This window comes from Bos mutus, chromosome 5, assembly GCF_027580195.1.
Source record: "Bos mutus isolate GX-2022 chromosome 5, NWIPB_WYAK_1.1, whole genome shotgun sequence".
In the NCBI taxonomy this organism is placed as follows: domain Eukaryota; kingdom Metazoa; phylum Chordata; class Mammalia; order Artiodactyla; family Bovidae; genus Bos; species Bos mutus.
The window spans coordinates 75,005,574-75,028,681 of record NC_091621.1 but is presented as its reverse complement, the minus strand read 5'-3'; the positions used below and the strand labels follow the sequence as shown (position 1 = coordinate 75,028,681).

Genomic DNA, 23,108 nt, shown 5'->3' with positions numbered 1-23,108 from the left:
CATGGCTGCAATCATCATCTGCAGTGATTTTAGAGCCCAGAAAAATAAAGTCAGCCACTGTTTCCACTGTTTCCCCATCTATTTACCATGAAATGATGAGACCAGATGCCATGATCTTAGTTTTCTGAATGTTGAGTTTCTAATAAATGAGAAAAATGAGACCTAGAGACTTCCCAATTTACTTAATATTAAATAAAACACTAAAGCTCATGCTACCTACATATTCCCTCCCCATCCCTGTCTCCACCCCAACTCCTGTTTTTAAAAAAGTTTCAAACTCTATAGGTTAAAGCAATTTCCTTTCTCCTTGAGTCAATTTTCAGAACACTTTTCTAAATTTACTCCTTACAGTTCTTTTTTTCTTTCTTCTTTTAAATTCTGTGGTAGGTATCTTCTGTTCATTGCACAATGCTCCAATCTTTCTTGACAGTAAATAAAAAGGAGGGTGGGGTACAATATTTAGTGTAGTTCATTGTAATCCTTTTCTTCTTGATTTTTGTTTTGATCCATTAATATTTTGCTTTTAAATTCTCAGGAATCTGCAATCCACAAAAAATCACGTAAAAATGGAATGAAAATTTTTGATTAGAATTAACTCACCTGTGGTTTTCAGGGAGTCAGCAATGGGTTATGCACTCCATGCAATTCTAACAGAGTTCTCACAGGCACATGCTTTCTAAGAACTGATTATACATGCAGAAATAAATACATGTTTATTTGTATTTCCATAGGGTAGTGTTGAGTCTGGAGATACAGATGTTTTCCCCTCTAGTTGAAAAATGAAAGATTGTTTATATTTAAAACCCACATTTTTCTCTTAGTCATTTCTTCAATTTGGTGTTTTAGTGGAGGAAGTTAGAAAAAGTGAGATAAGAGGGATGTACAGAGGTGAGAATAGTGCAGTTATGAAATTCTCAGGGGAACAGTTCTGTTTTCTGATACTTCTTTTGCTTGGTCTTTACAAAGATAGATCAGTCAGCTCAGTCCCTGCATGCACAGGCCATCTAAGAGTGGCTTCTGTGAGTTCAAGGTGATAGCACAGCACACCGGTTGACTGAACTGTGCTTTGTTCAATAATGTCTGAAGAAGTGACCTATGCAACTCTCAAATTTTCAAATCCTAAGACAAAGGAACCCCAGGAAAGCCACAGTCTCAAGAGAACAGGTAAGAGTCTCCTTGAGGATCAAAAAGACCAGAGAAGAGGTTATCAGCTATACTGGTGGGTTCTCCTGTCTTCAATTCAAGGCTGTTAGTCCCTTCTGAGATTTAAATTCTGGAGAACTAGTCCATAGGTCAGTCACTATGCCAGAGCCTAGTTATGTCTATCTTATTTAGTTTGAAACATCATCACTGGGGCTTCCTGATGGCTCAATGGTAGAGAATCAGTCTGCCAATGCAGGAGACTCAGGAGACATAGGTTTGATCTCTGCATTGGAAAAATCCCCTGGAGAAGGAAATGGCAACCCACTCCACTGTTATTCCCTGGGAAATCCCAAGGACCAAAGAGCCTGCTGGGCTACAGTCCATGGGGTCACATAAGAGTCAGACTTTGTTTAATGAATAAACAACGACAACAACAAAGTTCATCATAATATGTGAAAAAAGACTGTGGTCTAAACCTCTGAAAATTCAGATTGCTGTTGCCACCAAAATAACATTTCTTATATTTTTTAGACATTTTACGATGATTTTACATACAGGCTATTAGAGGAAGAAAAAGACAGCAATAGTGTGAGCATAGCTATCCAATATTTTTATTTAATTGCTATAAGATAAGAAATAGGTATATGTTATGAGTTTCATAGGATCATGGGACACCCAGTCAGTGATTATGCATTAAACATTTATTTCTTTCTGAGAAAGAATAAGACTGAAGTTTCCTTATCTCAGCATAATAGAATTGCAGTCTTCTTTATCCAGCAATTTAATTCCCAGACAGTTAATAACAATGAAGCAGTAGGAAGATATTTTTTCAAAACATGATAGTCATATTCACTGAAATTTCTTTATTGCTATGAGATATTTTATATTTAAATAATGAAGTAAAAGCCCTCTATGTGAACAAATCTCTGATTAGAGGAATCAGGTTAGTGGATCATGTGTTAGGGACTAGTTTCCCTCCAAAGAGTCATTTTCTCTGTCTCTATAACATCTGATGAAAGAACTGCAAGTATTTGGGAAAAATACTACATCTTCATCATACAACAAACACCATAGACCACTATGGTGGTATCTATAAAATTGGAGATGCAATTTATGTTCTGCAGTGCTGTGCTAAGTTGCTTCAGTCATGTCTGACTCTTTGAGACCCTATGGACTGTAGCGTGCCAGGATCCTCTGTTTGTGGGATTTTCCAGGCAAGATAACTGGAGAGGGTTGACATGCCCTCCTTCAAGGGATCTTCCCAACCCAGGGATCGAACCCACTTCTTTTATGTCTCCTGCATTGGCAGGTGGGTATTTTACCATTAGTGCCACCTGGGAAGCCCTTATGTTCTGCTACATATTTTCTAATGTGTATTTCCTTATGTAACAATTTTATCCCTTTCTATATATCTAAGTAAACAGAGGATGAGATGCTTGGGTGGCATCACTGACTCGATGGACATGAGTTTGAGTAAGCTCTAGGAGTTGGTGGTTGACAGGGAAGCCTGGCATGCTGCAATCCATGGGGTCACAAAGAGTCGGACACAACTGAGTGACTGAACTGAACTGAAACTGTTTCAATTTTATTTTTATAAAAGTTTACATCATGTTTGTCTATTGGAAAAATCTATCATCAGAATCAGAATCAAGCCACAAACACAGGACTACCTGGATAATTAGAAGGCAAAAAGGATTATAGAGAAAAGAATGATTTTCTAAAAACATTGCCACTGTTTATCTTTCCTGAAAAAGATAGCCATGAAACTCCTGACTTGGAGCTGGGTGGTGAAGCTGAAACTGAAGCAGGGAGCATCAAGGGCACAGCTGAGGTGACTGAGAGCAGAGCTATGAAAGGTGAGACCTACTGGAGCTGGGAGAAAAGTAAGAAGGACCTAGTGGGAGATGTCGCAGCAGAAAAAATAAAGATTTCCTTTGAAAATAAAAGATTTTTCTGTAGAGGTTGTGGAAGAAAGGGAACTCTACTAACTGTGGGTAGAAATGTAAATTGATGCAGCCACTATGGAAAATGGTATGGAGCTCCTTAAAAACTAAAAATAGGGCTACCATATGATCCAGCAATCCCACTCCTGGACATATATCTGGAGAAAACTATAATTCGAAAAGATATGTGTAACCCCAATGTTCATAGAAATATTTACAATAGTCAAGACATATTAGCAACCTAAATGTCTACTGAAAGATAAATAAAGAAAATATGGTGTGTATATATATATATATATATATAATGGAATACTACTAAGCCATAAAAAGAATAAAATATTGCCATTTGCAGCAAAATGGATGGACCTAGAGATTATAATACTAAGTGAAGTAAGTCAGACAAAGACATATACCATGTGATATCACCTATATATGGAATCTGAAAAATGATACAAAAGGAACTTACTTACAAAACAGAAACAGACTCACAGCCATGGAAAACAAACTTATGGCTACCAAAGGGGAAACGGAGGAAAGAATAAATTTGGAACTTAAGATTGACATATGTACACTACTATATATAAAATAGATAACCAACAAGAACCACTGTATAGCACAGGGAATTCTACTCAATATCTTGTAATAACTTATAATGGAAAAGTATCTTAATATCTATATACATGCATATATACACATGTGTATATATATATATATATACACACACACATATATGTATATATACATATTTATGTATAACCAGAAACTGACACAGCATTGTAAATCAACTATACTTCAACAAAAAATGAAATAAAAGACAGAAATTTTTTGAGAAAATAAGGAAGACAAACCAAAGATGATAAACTCATGACCTTTAATTATGGAGAATCAGCTCTTTTTAATTACTTTCTCCATCCATCCCCAGAGAGTATTCGTGTACTTTTCTGAATCTTTCCAACTTTTATAATATTAAACCTCATTGACTTTTTTCCTCCCATTTTTCATCATTTTATCCTTTATTATATTTCATGGATAATTTTCTTAAATTATCTTTTTCCATTAAAAATATTTCTGATATTATTTTATTTTCAATGAACTTCTGCTATTGTTTTCTAAAGGCTGTTTCTATGGCATTCTATTCTTATATGTGGATGAAAAATTGTATCTTAATTCTCTGATGGTTTTAAAAATTGTACTTTCAAGTCAACGTTATAATTTAAATACAAAATAATATGCCCACTTAAGCATATGGTTGACTGGACTTAAAAAATATATACCCATACAACCAACTAAAATTAAGATTTACAGTATTTCTGTCACCACAAGAAGACAACTTGTGTGCCTCCATCTTATCCTCACCACCTATCTTAGTTTTAGCCCCAGCTTTTACTTTTTGTCATTCTAGACTATTCTGTTAAGTCTAGAGGTTTTATGTAGTAGTAGCAGTGTAGTTGCTCAGTTGTGTCTGACTCTTTGCGACTCCACAGACTCTAGCCTGCCAGGCTCCTCTATCCATGGAATTCTCCAGGCAGGAATACTGGAGTGGATTGCTATTTCTTTCTCCAGGGGATCTTCCCAACCCTGGGGATTGAACCTGGTCTCCCACATTGCAGGCAAATTCTTTACCATCTGAGCCACCAGGGAAGAGTTTTTATATAAATAGTTTCAAATAATATGCAATGATTGACTGTGACTTCTTCTATGACTGGCTTCATTCAGTAAACACAATGTTTTTGAGATTCATCTGTGTTCTATGCATTGGCAGTGAATTTCTTTCCATGGCTGAACAATATTCCAGAGTGTGACTACACCATACCATGTAAACTCACTCATCTGTAGATGAACATTTCAGTTGCTTCCAGTTTGGAGCTAGTATGAATAAAGCTGATAGATATACAAGTCTTTGTAGAGACCTATTTTTAGAAATTTTTGAAGGATAATAAAGAGTAGAAGCCTGGTTTGGATGGCTTATGTTTACTGTATAAGAAACTGACAAAATTGTTTTCTACATTTATATACCTCCATGCCTTATAAGGTCTTCCCTGGTGACTCAAATGGTAAAGAATCTGTGTGAAATGAAGGAGACTTGGATTTGATCCCTAGGTCAGGAAGATCCCCTGGAGAAGGAAGTGGCAACCCACTCCTGTATTTTTGCCTGGAGAATTACATGGACAGAAGAGCCTGGCGAGTCCATGGGAATGCAGAGTCGGACGTGACTGAATGACTAACACAGTCATATAAGAGAGTTTGTTTATTTACAGTTTTTGAACTGTTCTCATTGCATTATTTATGCTTTCCCTAAATTGTTATTGTCTGTGTTTTCTGTTTCTTCAGCCTCATATTGGCTGCTTTCCTCAAATATCAAATGATCCTTGGTTGTCTCTACTCAGTTAAGTGTGTGGTACTAAACTGATTTAATGAGAGCTTGTGTAGGTGAGATGGGCTTGCTAAATGGTAGCATTCATCAGTCAATTCAGTTCAGTTGCTCAGTCATGTGTGACTCTTTGTGACCCCATGGACTTCAGCATGCCATACTTCCCTGTACATCACCAACTCCTGGAGCTTGCTCAAACTCATGCCCATTGAGTCAGTGATACCATCCAACCATCTCATCCTCTGTCATTCCCTTCTCCTCCTGCCTTCAATTTTTCCCAGCATCAGGGTCTTTTCCAGTGAGTCAGCTCTTCACATCAGGTGGCCAAAGTATTGGAGTTTCAACATCAGTTCTTCCAGTGAATATTCAGGACTAATTTCCTTAGGATTGACTGGTTGGATCTCCTGTCAGCAAGAGTCTTCCGCAACACCACAGTTCAAGGGCATCAAATCTTAGGTGCTCAGCTTTCTTTATAGTCCAACTCTCATATCCATACATGACAACTAGAAAAACCATACCTTTGACTAGTTGGGCCTTTGTCGGCAAAGTAATGTCTCTGCTTTTTAATATGCTGTCTAGGTGGTCATAGCTTTTCTTCGAAGGAGCAAGCATCTTTTAATTTCATGGCTATAGTCCCCATCTGTGGTAATTTTGGAGCCCAAGAAATAAAGTCTGTCACTGATTCCATTGTTTCCCCATTTATTTGCCATGAAGTGATGAACTGAAGTAGCATTCATGAACTGGAGCAATTCACTGAGAAACCCAATTTTTGATATTTGAAATTTTTCCCCCTTCTTGAGCCAGTTGACTATTCTGGAGTCGAATGAATCTTCCAGTGCTCCTCCCTGGGCATTCTTCTGTTATAAGGGGTAAGAGAGGGTAACCATTTTACAAAGTGGAGAGAAAAATACATAGGAGGGAATATGCATATCTTATATCAACTTTCGGGCATTTTTTTCAGTTTTCAGACTCCCCCATACCTCCACTTGGAAAGATAAAATACCAGGAGCCTTTGGGGTTCTTACGCAAGAGTCAGCTCACTTTTGTTTCCTCACTACTGACTTTGCTTCAGTTTCTAAGTGCCTACAAAGTTAGTAATAGCTTTTGTATCTGTTACCTACCTTCCCAAAGGCCATTTCTGTGGTTTCCTTTCTTTGTTATTATGAATCTATAGGCCTTCTTTAACTACTTTCTATATTTTATTGGAGTTTTAGGAGAAAAATCAAGGTAAAGGGATGATGCATCTATAACTGTTCATTTCAGACTGGTTTTAATTAGCATTTCAATCAGCTCAAATGTACTTTCATTCTGCCTTTTTTTTCCCATTTCCTACTGGCAAATACCTAAGCCCATGTAAGGAGCTACTGTTGGGGCTAGCAACCAGGCAGTGGATTGATGGTATGTACTCCAAACTCTTATGGTGCCAATGAAGAAAAGATTTGTGTACCACTGACCTCATTAAGAGCCTGAAGATTCACAAATAAAAGGCTTAGATTCAGGTCTCTCTGGTGCCTAGGAAGGATTCAGTCTCTTGAGATTTATTAGACTCTGTAGAAAAAAAGATGGTGCCAACTTTCTTATGTGGTCCTGGGAGGACTTGCTTATCTTTTTGGCCTCTGAGGGTTAGTGTGGAAACTAAATAAGAATGCAGGAAAGGTCTTCTATAATCCTAAATCATGGAAAGCCTCAGACTTTGCATCTCAGAAGACAATGGACCAGGTTTCTTCTTTTATGGGGTATAAAATGAAGACCTTGTTTTCTGACATTCCACTGGCACTTAGTAAAAGAAACACCTGTGCATTCCATCACACATAGATTTGATGCCACTCAAAGTACTCAAAGTGACTTCCTGGTGGCTCAGACGGTAAAGCATCTGCCTAAAATATGGGAGACCCAGGTTTGATCCCTGGGTGGGGAAGATCCTCTGGAGAAGGACATGGCAAACCACTTCAGTACTCTTGCCTGGAAAATCCCATGGATGGGGGAGCCTCGTAGGCTACAGTCCATGGAGTCACAAAGAGTTGGACACAACTGAGTGACTTCACACACACAAAGTACTCAAAAGCTTGGTATCAAATCTTAAAAGTCAGTAAAGCCAAGGGAAAACAAATAAAAGTTACTAATTTTATGGAACCCAGAACCATAGGAAACACAGAACCAGAGGAAAAGAAAAAGCCCAACAAACAGCTCCAAGTAAAACAGAATCCCTACAAGGGAAAGATAATCAAACTAATTTATGATATTAAATTATGGCACTAAAAGTTTTCAATTTGAAAAAACATGACTTTCATACAAAGAATGAATGATCATTAAGGCCCAGTTGCAGGTCCTAGAATGTCATACAAAAAAATAAAATAAAATAAAGAGACATGAAAATCATGATGGACTTGGATAATAAAACCAAGTAATCCAAAATATGAATAATAAGATTCCATAAACAATAAAAAGAATAGATATAAACAAGGAAGTAATTAAAGTAACTAGTTACCATTTAGTATTGAGTAGATATGGAAAGAAAATATCTTCAATTCAGTTCAGTTCAATTCAGTTCAGTTGCTCAGTTGTGTCTGACTCTTTGCAACCCCATGAATTGCAGCACCCCAGGCCTCCCTGTCCATCACCAACTCCTGGAGTTCACTTAAACTCATGTCCATCAAGTCAGTGATGCCATCCAGCCATCTCATCCTCTGTCATCCCCTTCTCCTCCTGCCCCCAATCCCTCCCAGCATCGGACTCTTTTCCAGTGAGTCAACTCTTCACATGACGTGGTCAAAGTATTGGAGTTTCAGCTTTAGCATCATTCCTTTCAATGAACACCCAGGACTCATCTCCTTTAGGAGGGACTGGCTGGATCTCCTTGCAGTCCAAGGGACTCTCAAGAGTCTTCTCCAACACCACAGTTCAAAAGCATCAATTCTTCGGTGCTCAGCCTTCTTCAGAGTCCAACTCTCACATCCATACATTACCACAGGAAAAACCATAGCCTTGACTAGACGAATCTTTGTTGGCAAAGTAATGTCTCTGCTTTTCAATATGCTACCTAGGTTGGTCATAACTTTCCTTCCAAGGAGTAAGTGTCTTAATTTCACGACTGCAATCACCATCTGCAGTGATTTTGGAGCCAAGAAAAATAAAGTCTGACACTGTTTCCCTATCTATTTGCCATGAAATGATGGGACCAGATGCCATGATCTTAGTTTTCTGAATGTTGAGCTTTAAGCCAATTTTTCATTCTCCTCTTTAACTTTCATCAAGAGGCTTTTTAGGTCCTCTTCACTTTCTGTCACAAGGGTGTATCATCTGCATATCTGAGGTTATTGATATTTCTCCTGGCAATCTTGATTCCAGCTTGTGCTTCTTCCAGTCCAGCATTTCTCATGATGTACTCTGACTATAAGTTAAACAATCAGGGTGACAATATACAGTCTTGATGTACTCCTTTTCTTATTTGGAACCAGTCTATTGTTCCATGTCCAGTTCTAACTGTTGCTTCCTGACCTGTATACAGGTTTCTCAAGAGGCAGGTCAGGTGGTCTGGTATTCCATCTCTTTCAGAATTTTCCACAGTTTATTGTGGTCCACACATTCAAAGGCTTTGACATAGTCAATAAAGCAGAAATAGATGTTTTCCTGGAACTCTCTTGCTTTTTTGATGATCCAGCGGATGTTGGCGATTTGATCTCTGGTTCCTCTGCCCTTTCTAAAACCAGCTTGAACATCTGGCAGTTCACGGTTCACGTATTGCTGAAGCCTGGCTTCGAGAATTTTGAGTGTTACTTTACTAGCATGTGAGATGAATGCAATTGTGCGGTAGTTTGAGCATTCTTTGGCATTGCTTTCTTTGGGATTGGAATGAAAACTGACATTTTCCAGTCCTTGGCCACTGCTGAGTTTTCCAAATTTGCTGACATATTGAGTGCAGCACTTTTACAGCATCATCTTTCAGGATTTGAAAGAGCTCCACTGGAATTCCATCACTTTCACTAGCTTTGTTTGTAGTGATGCTTTCTAAGGCCCACTTGACTTCACATTCCAGGATATCTGGCTCTAGGTCAGTGATCACACCATCATGATTATCTGGGTTGTGAAGATCTGTTTTGTACAGTTCTTCTGTGTATTCTTGCCACCTCTTCTTAATACCTTCTGCTCCTGTTAGGTCCATACCATTTCTGTCCTTTATCGAGACCATCTTTGCATGAAATGTTCCCTTGGTATCTCTAATTTTCTTGAAGAGATCTCTAGTCTTCCCCGTTCTCTTGTTTTCCTCTATTTCTTTGCATTGATCGCTGAGGAAGGCTTTCTTATCTCTCCTTGCTGTTCTTTGGAACTCTGCATTCACATGCTTATATCCTTCCTTTTCTCCTTTGCTTTTTGCTTGTCTTCTTTTCACAGCTATTTGTAAGGCCTCCTCAAACAGCCATTTTGTTTTTTTGCATTTCTTTTCCATGAGGATGGTCTTGATCCCTGTCTCCTGTACAATGTCACGAACCTCTGTCCATAATTCATCAGGCACTCTGTCTATCAGATCTAGCCCTTTAAATCTATTTCTCACTTCCACTATATAATCATAAGGGATTTGATTTAGGTCATACCTGAATGGTCTAGTGGTTCTCCCCACTTTCTTCAATTTAAGTCTGAATTTGGCAATAAGAAGTTCATGATCTGAGCCACAGTCAGCTCCTGGTCTTGTTTTTGCTGACTGTATAGAGTTTCTCCATCTTTGGCTGCAATTCATTTATCCTAAAATCAGAAAAGATACAATTTATCCATTTTAGCAAAATTAAAAAATCATCATATACTCCATTTGAGAAATACTCAAGAAAATTTTCAGTCCCATGATTAATTAATAAGAGTTTAAGGGGACATTTAGAGGTGTGCAAAAAAGCAATAGCTGATAATGGCATGACTATGAAAATTGCAATAATAAAAGTGCTAAACAATCTTTCAGTAAAACAGATATATTGTAAGAGAAAGTTTATCATAGTCTAGAATCATTTATAATAAACTCTCACCATATAACCTAGAGTTAGGGAGAGAAGCAGTGAGGGAATGAAAGCATTATACAAGTTTGGGTTGGACAGTCGATTTTTCTACTAACATATTAAATACATCACTTGAAAAAAAAATTAATCATCAGAGAAAGGATTAGCAATTATATTAAATAGCATATTTCAAAACTATCCTGGACTCAGCCCAGAGCTCTGTGATGAACTAGATGGGGGAGGGGGGGCTGAAAGGGAAGTTTTTTTTTTAATTTAAATGTATTTATTTTAATTAGAGGCTAATTACTTCACAATATTGCAGGATACAGGATGCTTGGGGCTGGAAGGGAAGTTTAAGAGGGAGAGGATATGTGTGTACTCATAACTGATTCATGTTGCTGTAAAGCAGAAACCACCACAACATTGTAAAGCAACTTTATTCCAATTAAAAATTCAAAAAATTAAAAATAAAAGGAAACAAAAATCTAGCCTGGAAAACATAAGGAAGAACACCCAGCAGGTGGTTAACATTAATCACCTGGGGCTAGGAAGGTAGATCAATGAGAAAAAGACTAAGAAGTTAGTGAGGAAAAACTACTGCTAAAATATAAGTGAGAGTGTTCATAAAATATCCAGAATATGTCATATGATCACATTTATATAAAATTCTATGTTTTTAGTGTCAGATGTGAATGTACAGGTGTGTTTATGTTGGCCGAATATAAATGAGGTCTCATTGACTTTGCAAGCAATTTTTTAAATTAAACTTTAGAAGTCTGATACCACTATGTATAGAAGAGCAGGAGTTGGAGGGAATTAAGGAAAGAGGAAGTAACATAAAATGCTTGACTTCTTGTCATTCTCCTCACAGGACACAGCGCTCCATCAAAGGTGTGGTACCCTATTGCTTTTGTTTCACTGTCGTTGAACCTGGTGGTGCTGGCTGGACTGGGAGCCCTGGGCTTAATGCGTAAGTGTTCACTCTTTTCTGAGGCTGTCCCTTACTTTTCTTAGGCATATTGCAAATGAATCCAAATCCCAAGACATATCCGTATAAAACTTCCAGATAAACAGAGGAAAACAGGTTTCATTTTTGTATGCCCATGTAACACTAGTCATTCTTTTTAGGCTATCTTAATATCAGATTCCTTCAGTACAACCAATGCTGAAGAGAGTAATGTAAAGCCTATGTTTCTAAAAGTTATAAAATTAATGCAACAGAAATATACTAATTTATACCCTGAGAGTTTTCATGAGGAGTCCATTTATTAGAAATAAATTCTTCATTTTCATGACATTTTTGAAGTATCTCTTCTCAAGCCTGGATGCCATTGGGAAACACTTATTCCCTTTCCATTCCCTCCTACAAGAGTGGGTACAAAGGCATTCTAAGGAAATAGAGGATGATTACGGCAATAATTGGAGAAGGCAATGGCACCCCACTCCAGTACTCTTGCCTGGCAAATCCCATGGACGGAGAGGCCTGGTGGGCTGCAGTCCATGGGGTCGCTAAGAGTCGGACACGACTGAGCGACTTCACTGTATTTTTTCACTTTCATGCATTGGAGAAAGAAATGGCAACCCACTCCAGTGTTCTTGCCTGGAGAATCCCAGGGATGGGGGAGCCTGGTGGGCTGCCGTCTCTGGGGTCGCACAGAGTCGGACACGACTGAAGCGACTTAGCAGTAGCAGCAGCACGGCAATAACTGTTTCTTTGTGTCCATTCTTCGTGATTGTTTCTCATTTAATTCTCATAAAACTTAAAGATTCTGTTAGGATTAAGGGCTGGCAAGTAAACTAATATCAGTCTTGTAGAAAAGATGGGTTTTGTTTAATAATCCACAAAATGGATATATTATGTTTTTTGAATCTTCTGATATTCTTAGGTACATGATTTCTGTTTTCTGAAATTCTTATTTTTTTAATTCTGAGGCTAGTATTTACTAATTCTATATCCATAAAATATGGTTATTTCTGTCCAAGAAACTCAAAAGTTACAACACGAAGCCTCACCAATGTATTCTGGTGACTCCTGGTCTCAAAAGTGTGGTTTGCATTTTTAAAAACTAACTATTGAATTACAGTCTTTTATTTTGAAATCTGTGCATCACATAGACATTTTTCGTTTTGTATTTTTAAACTTATTTGGGCATTTCCTTATATAAGAACTAGTACTCTGTTGAGTAACATCAAACATTATTATTTCAAATAAATGTTAATCTTAAAAGTATGTAAAGTTGATATTCTACTCTTATGTAGCTATCATTTTAAAACATGCTTTTTATTAAATTTTTAAATAACTGCTGTGTTATTAGTATAATTTATTGGAAGATTCTATGTGAAAGTTATTAATCTCCTTATATGAATTACAGATTACTACAAGCTCATTTTTAACAGCAAGACAGTTTATGATGTACAACTGAATGTAACAGATCATATGGAAACAACCACATTACCCACAGATATGCCTACAACTGTCTCAGGTGAGCACATCATTTTAATATGTTAGAATACACACTAAAGTGTTGAATAACTTTACTTCCAAGTACTTTGAAGAGTTAAAGCGGAAGGAAAATAAAAGTGAAAGATCTTTCTGTTTCAGAGTTATCAGTAACATAGTGTTCTCCAGTTTTCTCTCTTCTTTTTCATTGTGTTCAAAGTCCTGAAATATTTACAAAATTAAAGAAAAACCATAAAAATATGGTAAACATGTATAGATTCTTCTGTTAAATAAGCATTTTCATCTATCTGTACTTAGTTTCTTTCTATGTTTAATTATTTTTTTTCAAATGAATTGCCTTCTGTCTCCTTAGACTAGGTTTTCTTAAAGCCCTTCTTTCTTCCTTCTTTAGTACTGACATTTAAACATTTTAATGGAGTTTAGCTGTGATGGTGTTTAGCTGGGTATATGGAAGATAAATATTCTGTATTCTCATATGTCTGAAATAAGTCTTTAACTTGGCTAGCTATAAATTTCATGGCTAAAAATTCACTTCTTAGAGAAAATTAAGGGAGTTACTTCATTGTCTCTGGGAAACAATGTTGTTAATAAGTCTGTCCCCAATATAATTTTTATTTTATAAAAATGACCCAACTTTAGCTGCTGGGGTCCTGACATTTTGGGTTTTTCTTGTGTATGAGTGTTTTGGAAGAACTAATGCTGATGCTCCAATACTTTGTCCACCTGATGCGAAGAGCTGACTCATTGGAAAAGATTCTTTTGCTGGGAAAGATTGGAAGCAAAAGGAGGAAAGGGCTGCAGAGGATGAGCTGGTTAGATAAAATCACCAACTCAGTGGACAAGAATTTGAACAAACTCCAGGAGATAGTGAAGGATAAGGGAGCCTGGCGTGCTGCAGTCTTCTCAATCTGAAAGTTTAGGGCTTTCAAATTTAGGGAGTATATGTGCTATTCCTTATAGTTTATTTTTTACTTCATTTCATTTCCTCTGTTTTTTCCATGACTTCTCTCTTTTGGATGTTCAGATTTACAAGTTTTCATCTTTCCTTTATATTTTCTGTTTATTTTAACACTAGATTCTGGAAGATTTCTTAAATTTTACTTTTTAATCTATTGATTATTTTTTGGCTATCATATTTTTGAATGATTCTTAAGTTTGTTTGTTTGTTTGTTTTTGTAGCATCCTATTCTTACCTTATGTATATACTCTTTTGGAGACATCTTTGTAAATTGATTAGAGATACATTTTAAAATATCAGTCTGTTTTTTTGAAATCATTTTGAGGAGGAAGGCTGTTTTTTCTTTTCGTTTTCTTTAATCATGAGAATTCTCTTTCATGTACTGCTTCTAAGTCGCTTCAGTCGTGTCCGACTCTGTGCGACCCCATAGACGGCAGCCCACCAGCCTCCCCCGTCCCTGGGTTTCTCCAGGTAAGAACACTGGAGTGGGTTGCCATTTCCTTCTCCAATGCATGAAAGTGAAAAGTGAAAGCGAAGGCACTCAGTCGTGTCTGACTCTAGCGACCCCATGGACTGCAGCCTACCAGGCTTCTCATCCATGGGATTCTCCAGGCAAAAGTACTGGAGTGGGGTGCCATTGCCTTCTCCTTTCATGTGCTGGTGCTCCTATATACCCTAGGATTTTTGCTTCTCTGTTGATACTCAAGAAAGGAAGTGATGGCTAGTGTGGATTGCCTCTATTGTTATTTTAAAAAATAAAGAAGATAGTTTTTCCATTAGATCTCTCTAGAAGTGAGAACTCTGAGTACTTCTTTCTTTTGGCCCTCTACTTTATTTCTTAAAATTTTTGTTGTAGTTTTACAATGTTTTAGTTTCTGCTGTACAACAAAGTGAATCAGCTATATTTATACATATATTTTAAGGGTGGAAGACCAGGGAGGAGTGATGAACAGGCAACTTTCCTGTTCAGATTAAGTTGGATATAAAGTATGGTGTCAACAATGATAGTAGAAACCAAGGCCTTGCCAGATAGCTCGTTCAATATTTTTAGAGATTAACAATATCCTTTCCTCCCCTGAAAATTGTATAAATGTCACTGATTTTCTTCCTCCCTCTCTTAACTTCTTATCTTCTTTTATCAAAAAGATGCACTGTGCACCATATGTCAAGCACCTTGGGAAACCTAGAGAATATAATTTTTTTTGGTATAACAGTTACAACAATTTCTCATCTTGAGTGTGACAGGAGAAGCAGACAAGTAAACAGAAAAATTATAATTCAGTGTAATAAGTGTTCATAAACATGAACACATAGTGCAATAAACCGTATAGTTGGAGGAAACAGTTCACACTGAATGGGGTACAATATTTAATGCAGGGATTAGATGAGTGTTTCCATAAAAGTAATGAGATAGCAAGACATTCTCAAGAAAAATTTAAGATTTTCAAGATAAATGGATGACAGGAAACTAAGTGGATTAAGAGATAACACTGGAGTGCCATGAGGGTTCCTATAAATAATGGGAAGAAGTTGGATTTCAACCTGAAATCTATTTGAATCATTTAGAGAAGAGTCTTATAGAAATATCACTGAAAACACCGAGGTGGTAAATATCAGAATAGATACAGACTAAGGTCTTGCTTTTTTTTTTTTTGCAGCAAACAAAACATTCTGAAGTTTTCTCTGAGTGCTTTGAATATTCCCTTCATTATTTTTTCCCTTTATAGCCATGATTTTTCTTCAATCTTCAGATTGCTCCAGATCCAAATCTATTTCATCTCAGGCTGTGCTCTTTTCCTTCTCTCATATTTTAAGCAATCATCTCTTTCAAAATATAACTCCTGTTAATCATTTGAATGTATAATGCAAATATTTAGAAATTCTGATGTATATGCTAATTTATACTATATCTGTGCATACCTGTCATGCATGTGTGTGTATGTATCATATCTTTATAGACTGTCCTTATTCAGACCCAGCGCTTCACTTATGTTCAGAGATATGGATACAGTATGGAAGTAACTTCTATAACTTTTCTACCAAAATAATTTGTAATACGTGCGACAGCGACTGTGAGAAGAATCACTCCTCCCTGATGAATATGGATGATGGGGAAAACAGGAATAGAACCAAGGTTTGTGGTATGATTTGTGGTATGTCTGCAGCTATTTCTTGGTATTTTTAAAGTACAGGCACAGAGAATTTGGGTAAGAACATTAATTCTTGGCCATTCCTGATAAATGGCTTTCATGCCCTTCACTTTTGCTCTCTCCATCTGAGTGGAAAATTTCTATATCATTGAAAAATTCCTATATCACAGTTTCAGAAAGCAAGGATCTACAGTGATTAGAGTTGCTGGTTCATATGGTAAGCTATGGAAGTCTATTTCTTTGTTATTTCTTGTTCCCCGTGATTTCTGTTTTTTTGTTTTTTATAGAGTCAGGAAGGAGAGGGCAATTATGTATTTCCAATTGTGAGGTATATTTTAAATAATCACTCCTGCAGATTAAGTTACAGGATTCTCTTCCCCCTTAGAATTGTCCACTGATAAAAAGTCATCCTCTGGACTATAAGCCACTTAATTATCTATCTTATCCTCACATATTACAACTCTACTTGATTTTACTTAAGTTAAAATACAGGAAAATCAGATCAAGTTATGCTCATGCTTATTTTGCTGTTGTTGTTTTTCTTAATATTTGACTGTAGCAAAAATACCAAATTCCCAACTGTAGAATGCCCCAACCCCTACTATCCAGAACAATATACCTGTTCATTTTCTTATAACACACAGCAAGCTCCAATCCAAAAGATTTTGTCCTCAGCATTAACCTGAATGTGGTTAAATGTCTCAGTGACCTTTGCCCTTTCTGGTTTTACTACCTGGATTATTTTGTATCTTTTGAACCTGATTAACCCAACTCAGGTTTCCAGTATGTGGCTTAATATAGGCATATAGTAAATAGTTTTTGTCACTACTCTTAATGCATTATTTAAACTTTTTGAGGTTTTTCACTGTTAACTGCATTATTCTTGAAACTCTTTCTTTGTTAGTTCCCATGGCATCATGCCTTCTAGCTGATGTTTTACTTAACTTCCAAACAGGCTCTATACATTATTCCTAAATTTAAGATTCAAAAACTGAAATTCATAGAGGATAAATAAATTTCTTAAGGTCACATGAGCAATAAGAAGCAGAAAGTAAGCTCAAAACCTAGTCTGCTTATCTCCAAAGACTGAAGTGTGTCTAAAAATAATTGGTTGACAATTTACAGATGACTCTGACAAGGGTATTTTTCATGTAATAAGTAATTTGGGTGAAATATTGATAACATTTCACACAAGTACTTCTTAAGTGTTTACTAAGGTCTGCAATGTGGACTGAATGCTGGTAATATGAGTGATACACATAATAAAGCTTTTAAACTAAGGTGGATTGAAATAATAAATCAAAAATTATGCAAATGATTATCTAACTGCAATTATGATGTTGCATTTATAAAAAATGAAAAACATAGCTTTCAAACTGGAAGAAAAGAAGAACAGATGTGTGCCATTAATGGCTTCCTTACTGAGTGGTTGTGAGGTCTTTTCGGAAATTACCTTATCTGACTGCTACTTACTTCTTTTCAGAGATCATTCTTCTGAGCTGATTTTTCCTTAAAGAAGGAAGTTTCAAAGTTTGGGGCTTCCAGAGACCTTCACTACCTTGGTTACACTCCTCTCATCCAATTAAAAAAATTGTTTTAAATTGTGGTAAAATATGCATAACATTTGGAGAAGAAATGGTAACCCACTCCAGTATTCTTGCCTGGGACTTCCCATGGACAGAGGAGCCTGGAGGGCTGCAGTCCATGGAGCCACACAGAACTGGACACAACTTAGCAACTAAAGAACAATAAATAACATTAAATCTCCTGGCTTAGCCAATTTTAAGTGTACAGTACATTCCCAACGCTATGCCATCAATCTCTGCAACTCTTTTCATGTTGCAAAACTGAAACACCATACTCACTAAACAACTCCTCAATTTCTGTTTCCTCTGCCTCCTGGCAAGCCTGATTCCACTCTTTATTTCTGTGAATTTGACTAGGGTAATAGTCAATAAATGAATTTTACATTTAACTTTACATTTAATTGAATCATATAATATTTGTTTTTCTGTGACTGTTCATTTCACTCACCATAATGTCCTCAAGGCTCATCCATGTTGTAGTATGTGTCAGACCTCAAAGAGGATAGTTAGAGACCACTTGAAATCTGAATGAAGACGAAGCATGAAAACAAACCTTAAACTCCAGATTTCCTCTTAAGAATCTTGGAAGTTAATGCAAGATAAAATACCTTTTATATCTCAAGAGAAGATTCATGATGCCAGGAAAAGTTTTAAAGATACTATGACTCATCTCAGCATAGGGCCCAGTGAGGAGGGAAAAATTAAAAGAGTAGGATAGACTACTGTTGAGTGAAAATTGTATAAATCTTAATTATGTTGAATTGGTTCATGGTACTTTTCAGGTCTACTATATCCTTCTACTTTTCTGTATATTCATTCTATTAATTTTTGAGAGTTTGATATTGAAACTCCAACTGAAAATCTTAATTTGTCTACTTAAAAAATAATTGTATTTTTTTAATTTCTAAAAATTTTCAGGCTTCTTTTTTTAATTAATTTAATTGGAGAATAATTACTTAACAGTATTTTGATTTTTTTGCCATACATCAGTGTGAATCAGCCACAGGTATACATGTGTCTCCCCTATCCTGAATCCCGCTCCCTCCTCCCTCCCCACCCTATCCCTCTGGGTTGGCCCAGAGCACTGGCTTTGGGTGCCCTGCTTCATGCATCAAAGTTACACTGGTTATCTATTTTACATATGGTAATGTACATTTTTTTAAAGTAGTAATTGTAATATATAGTGGAACTAAGGGCTTCCCTGGTAGCTCAATTGGTAAAGAATCTGCCTGCCAATGCAGCAGGTGCAAGAGACATGGGTTCTCTCCTTGGGTGGGGAAGATTCCCTGAAGGAGGAAATGATAACCCACTCCAGTATTCTTGTCTGGGAAATCCCACGGACAGAGGAGCCTGGCAAGTTGCAGTCCATGAGCTTGTAAAGGGTCTAACACAATCGAGTGCACGTACATGCACACATGCAGTGGAACTATATATAACTTTGTTCTATGTTTTCCAAGTCTCATGTGAATGTGTTATCATACTTTCATAACTTAAAAAAGAGAGAGAGAAAAAAAAGAGTACATAAAGACAGGTAAATTGGAAAAGAATTGGGAGGTCTCATGGGAAAGGTTGAATGAATGTGATCCTATTCCATGGTGAATACAGAAAATTAGAACCTCTGCAGATGTCTACATGATGGGTTACCTGATGACTTGTTTTCACCTATCACCTGCTAACTGTTAAGAGTGTAGTAATGGTGTTAAATAGAACACTTGAGAAGAATAGAGAAGGTCTTCAAATCCCACTGAGGGTAAGGGGACAATGAACAAGGGAGCAGTAATATGAACGTTGAATGGAATTTTGATGACATGAACTTGTTTTTGTTGCACTTGAATTAGCTCCAAGCCATTCAAACTAACTGATGTTTCCTTTATTTATAGCTGTTCCTTAGATGTCGTCCATTATATATCTTCCAGACGCTTCTGAATTCTGTTTCCAACAACACAAATCAAACAGAAAGGAATGTTTCAGATATCTCCATTTTGACTTGTGAGTTAACCTGTTTCTTCCTTTTTTTTTTTTTTTTGTCAATAATAAAGGAATACCTGGTGTGTTAATTTTGTTGATGTTTCTCTGACAGTCACCCTCTTACATGGTCAAAGATGTATGAAGGGCAAGAAAGATATCCTGGAAGCTTTTCTCTATAACTTAGGCAATTCTTTTTTTGCAAAAAAAAAAAAAATCTATTCTATACAGAAATTCCTTGGAATTGAAAGCACTGGGGGAAGAAATTCAGAAGTGTTGCTATACTTCCCTGCCTTTATTTTACATGACTGCTTCATGCTTTCCTAGGACATTAAGGAATGGAGACAAGGTATAAGGACAAAGTCAAATCAGGGTTAAGGACATTATCCAGTGCAATAAAAAATAAATTATCTCCTTGGAGCCAAGAAATTCTGCTTTGTTTCTAGTACTTTACATTGTTAAAGTAAATAATATGAGCTTATATACTTTACTAAAGGAAGATTATAACAATATTTTAAGTGAACTATAATCCAGATGACTATATGATTTATTGGTCATATGATTCATTTATTGACCATATGATTTTGAGAGTGAAATGAGGCACTATTGATAATTATACCAAGTAATTATACCAATTGTACCAGACATAAATCAATAGTGTCCTGGGAAAGCCAAGGTTACTCAATGACCTCTTGGGTAAAATTGGTAACAGACACATATATTCCCTCTTTTTTTTGGATTCTCTTCCCATTTAGTTCTTCACCAAGCACTGAGTAGAGTTCCCAGTGCTATATAGTAGGTTCTCATTAATTATCTATTTTATACATAGTATAAGGGATTGAATAATCAATGCCAATATCCAAATACAGTAGAAATTAACACATCATTGTAAAGCAATTATGCTATGCTAAGTCGCTTCAGTTGTATCTGACTCTATGATCCTATGGACTGTAGCCCACCAGACTCCTTAGTCCATGGGATTCTCCAGGCAAGAATACTGGAGTGGGTTGCCATTCCCTTCTCCAGGGATCTTTCCAACCCAGGAATCAAACCTACGTCTCTTATGTCTTCTATGTTGTCAAGGGGGTTCTTTATCACTAGTGCCACCGGGGAAGCCCTGTGGAACAATTGTACTTCAATAAAAAATAATTTAAAAAATTCTAACAGCAGATGATAATAAAAAATAAAAAGTGGTAATAGATAGACCAGAGGTAGTTTTGAGTCCAAGAAAGCTGAGGGCACTAGAGAATTCTAACAATAGTAGAAAGAATCAGCAGAGCTATTGTCACTGTCTTCTCTCTTAACTAAAATGATTTAACAAGAGATGAGCAAGTTTTGGAAGTAAGAGTTTATCTTTACGAGGTAATTGTTTTTCAAGATAAAGAACAGGACCCATTTTTATTTATCTTTTTCTTCCAGGTTTGGTACCTCCATAAGTATTTCAAGTGCCAAAACAGTGAAGCATGCAGTGTTCAATGGAAATTTAACAATTGGAAAATCTAATGAGTCTAGTAGTTATTGTACCTGTGAAAACAAAGTAGATGTACCAAATTCTCAACCTTATGTAAATTCAAGCACTTACAAGAGTTTAGGATATAGAAATGACTGTGTAAGCTGAAACTATGCAAAAACAATCTCAGAAACAAATGTGGTAAATTTGATTGGTTTGTGACCTTTAAAACTTTCTGTAAAAACATTAAAAACTCATCTTCAGTTGATTATAATTATACAGGAAAAGGTTTTTTTTTTTATAAAATTTATATTATCTGGTCCAAATTTAATTTGAAATATTAGAAACTTTGAGAATTAAAGTGGTTTATTTTGTTTATAAAGAGTAGTATAAACAGGGCTACAACTTCTTTCAATACACCTTATTATGTCTATACTGAAGGAATTGTTACACTCCTTTCTAAGTTGGGATAAGCTTTTATTGTTTTATCCTTTCTGTGCTCAAAGACATGAAATATTTTCAACAGTTTCTTTAATTGTGAAGTTTTTTTCTGTTTTTTTGTGTTTTTTTTTTTTTTTTTTTGCTGGCATCACTTCCTTTAGACAGTTTCAGTGTCATTTTCTTCACACAACTACTTTTGTTAATATACTTTCTTCACTAAGTTCCTCTGACTGCATATTGAGACTCTCTAAAATGATGGTAGAGTCAATATTCCCACAGTGAGTGATTTCTTTCATAACTGTATTTAGATTATTATTTGTACAATGTGGTAAAAGTTCCTGTCATGCTATAAACATGTTATTCACTCCTTCTGACAGGATATTTGAGTATTTTCAGCTAGATGCTTTATGTCAGATTTCTAAAACTCAGCTAGAGAGTTTTTGATTGTATTATGATTGTATTATCAATAGTCTGCCCACATGTCCATCAAACATAAAAGGTCTTAAAAGACAAGATAATTCCTTGACCCCTTGACTGGATTAATGATGCTGCATTTAATGATAAACAGAAAATTTTCACAAGTTCACTCAAGCCCCTAAGAGAATTAGCATGACATAGAGCATTATCTGAGTAGAAGTGCTCTAAAAACTATATTATTTTGCTGACAGTATCTCAACAACATGGAAACAAGGAGAAAAAGGAAGGGTACACATTACTATCTATATCTGAACTGAATAAGAGATTCTCAGTGACCAACCCTGGAGAAAAAAAAATTTTTTAAGTGACAAGATTGAGTATCTGTTGTTTACATAGGAGCAAAGTTTGTACTTCATGTGATTACTCAGAGTTAATACACTCTGGTAAATGAAAACTGAATCCTGTAGGTGGGAGGCTGATGTTTAGGTGAATCATAATCTCTGAAATTTGCACTTGTGAGAATCATGTAAAAATAATTTCTGATAGCTTTCAAAGTTCAAACAATAAATTAAAACAAACATCTGAGGTGTGCTCCATTTTATGATAATATGATTCTTTTCCTCCAGATTATTACATATATTTATCAACAGGAAATCTGTGAAGGATTCTCAAGACAACAGAGCTGATACTTAAGGAATATGTAATCTACCACTAATCCTCTCTTTTATGTTAACATATCCTTGGTGGTGGTGGTTTAGTCACTAAGTTGTGTTCGACTCTTGTGACCCCATGGACTATAGCCTGACAGGCTCCTCTGTCCATGGGATTCCCAGGCAAGAATACTGGAGTGGGTTGCTATTTCCTTCTCAAGAGGATCATCCCAATCCAGGGATCAAAACAGGATCTCCTGCATTACAGGCAGAATCTTTACCAACTGAGGTACAAGAGACGCCCTAGATGAAAATATCCTTAGTCATTGATTAAAGCTAAGAAGTAATCAGGCCAAAACAGGAGAAAACAGGAGCTCAGAGAACTAATTTAATCATTATGCCTTTTTTTTTTTTTTTTTTTTCCTGAGAAGATGCTTGCATTTTCACGCAAATTTTAACTTTTATTTAGACAGATCCTGGGTGCTGGAGGTCTTCCTTGATGGTTCAGTAGGTAAAGAGTCTGCCTGCAACCTGGGAGACCCAGGTTGAATTCCTGGGTTGGGAAGATCCCCTGGAGGAGGAAATGGCAAC

General features: G+C 36.3%; 1 protein-coding gene across 2 annotated transcripts; it reads left to right on the top strand.

The window, feature by feature from the left end:
• Nucleotides 1-985: 985 nt before the first annotated feature.
• Nucleotides 986-22,421, top strand: LOC106701399 (C-type lectin domain family 12 member B-like). 2 transcript variants are annotated; one of them, XM_070370024.1, is made up of 8 exons: nucleotides 986-1,164; nucleotides 2,898-2,999; nucleotides 11,311-11,409; nucleotides 12,812-12,922; nucleotides 14,252-14,329; nucleotides 15,817-15,992; nucleotides 19,475-19,583; nucleotides 20,979-22,421. In XM_070370024.1, exons 1-8 carry the CDS (start codon nucleotides 1,077-1,079, stop codon nucleotides 20,993-20,995), a joined length of 780 nt encoding a protein of 259 aa, XP_070226125.1. In that variant the 5' UTR covers nucleotides 986-1,076; the 3' UTR covers nucleotides 20,996-22,421. The 2 variants fall into 2 exon arrangements, with proteins under 2 accessions (XP_070226125.1, XP_070226126.1); XM_070370025.1 differs by lacking the exon at nucleotides 14,252-14,329.
• Nucleotides 22,422-23,108: the final 687 nt, after the last annotated feature.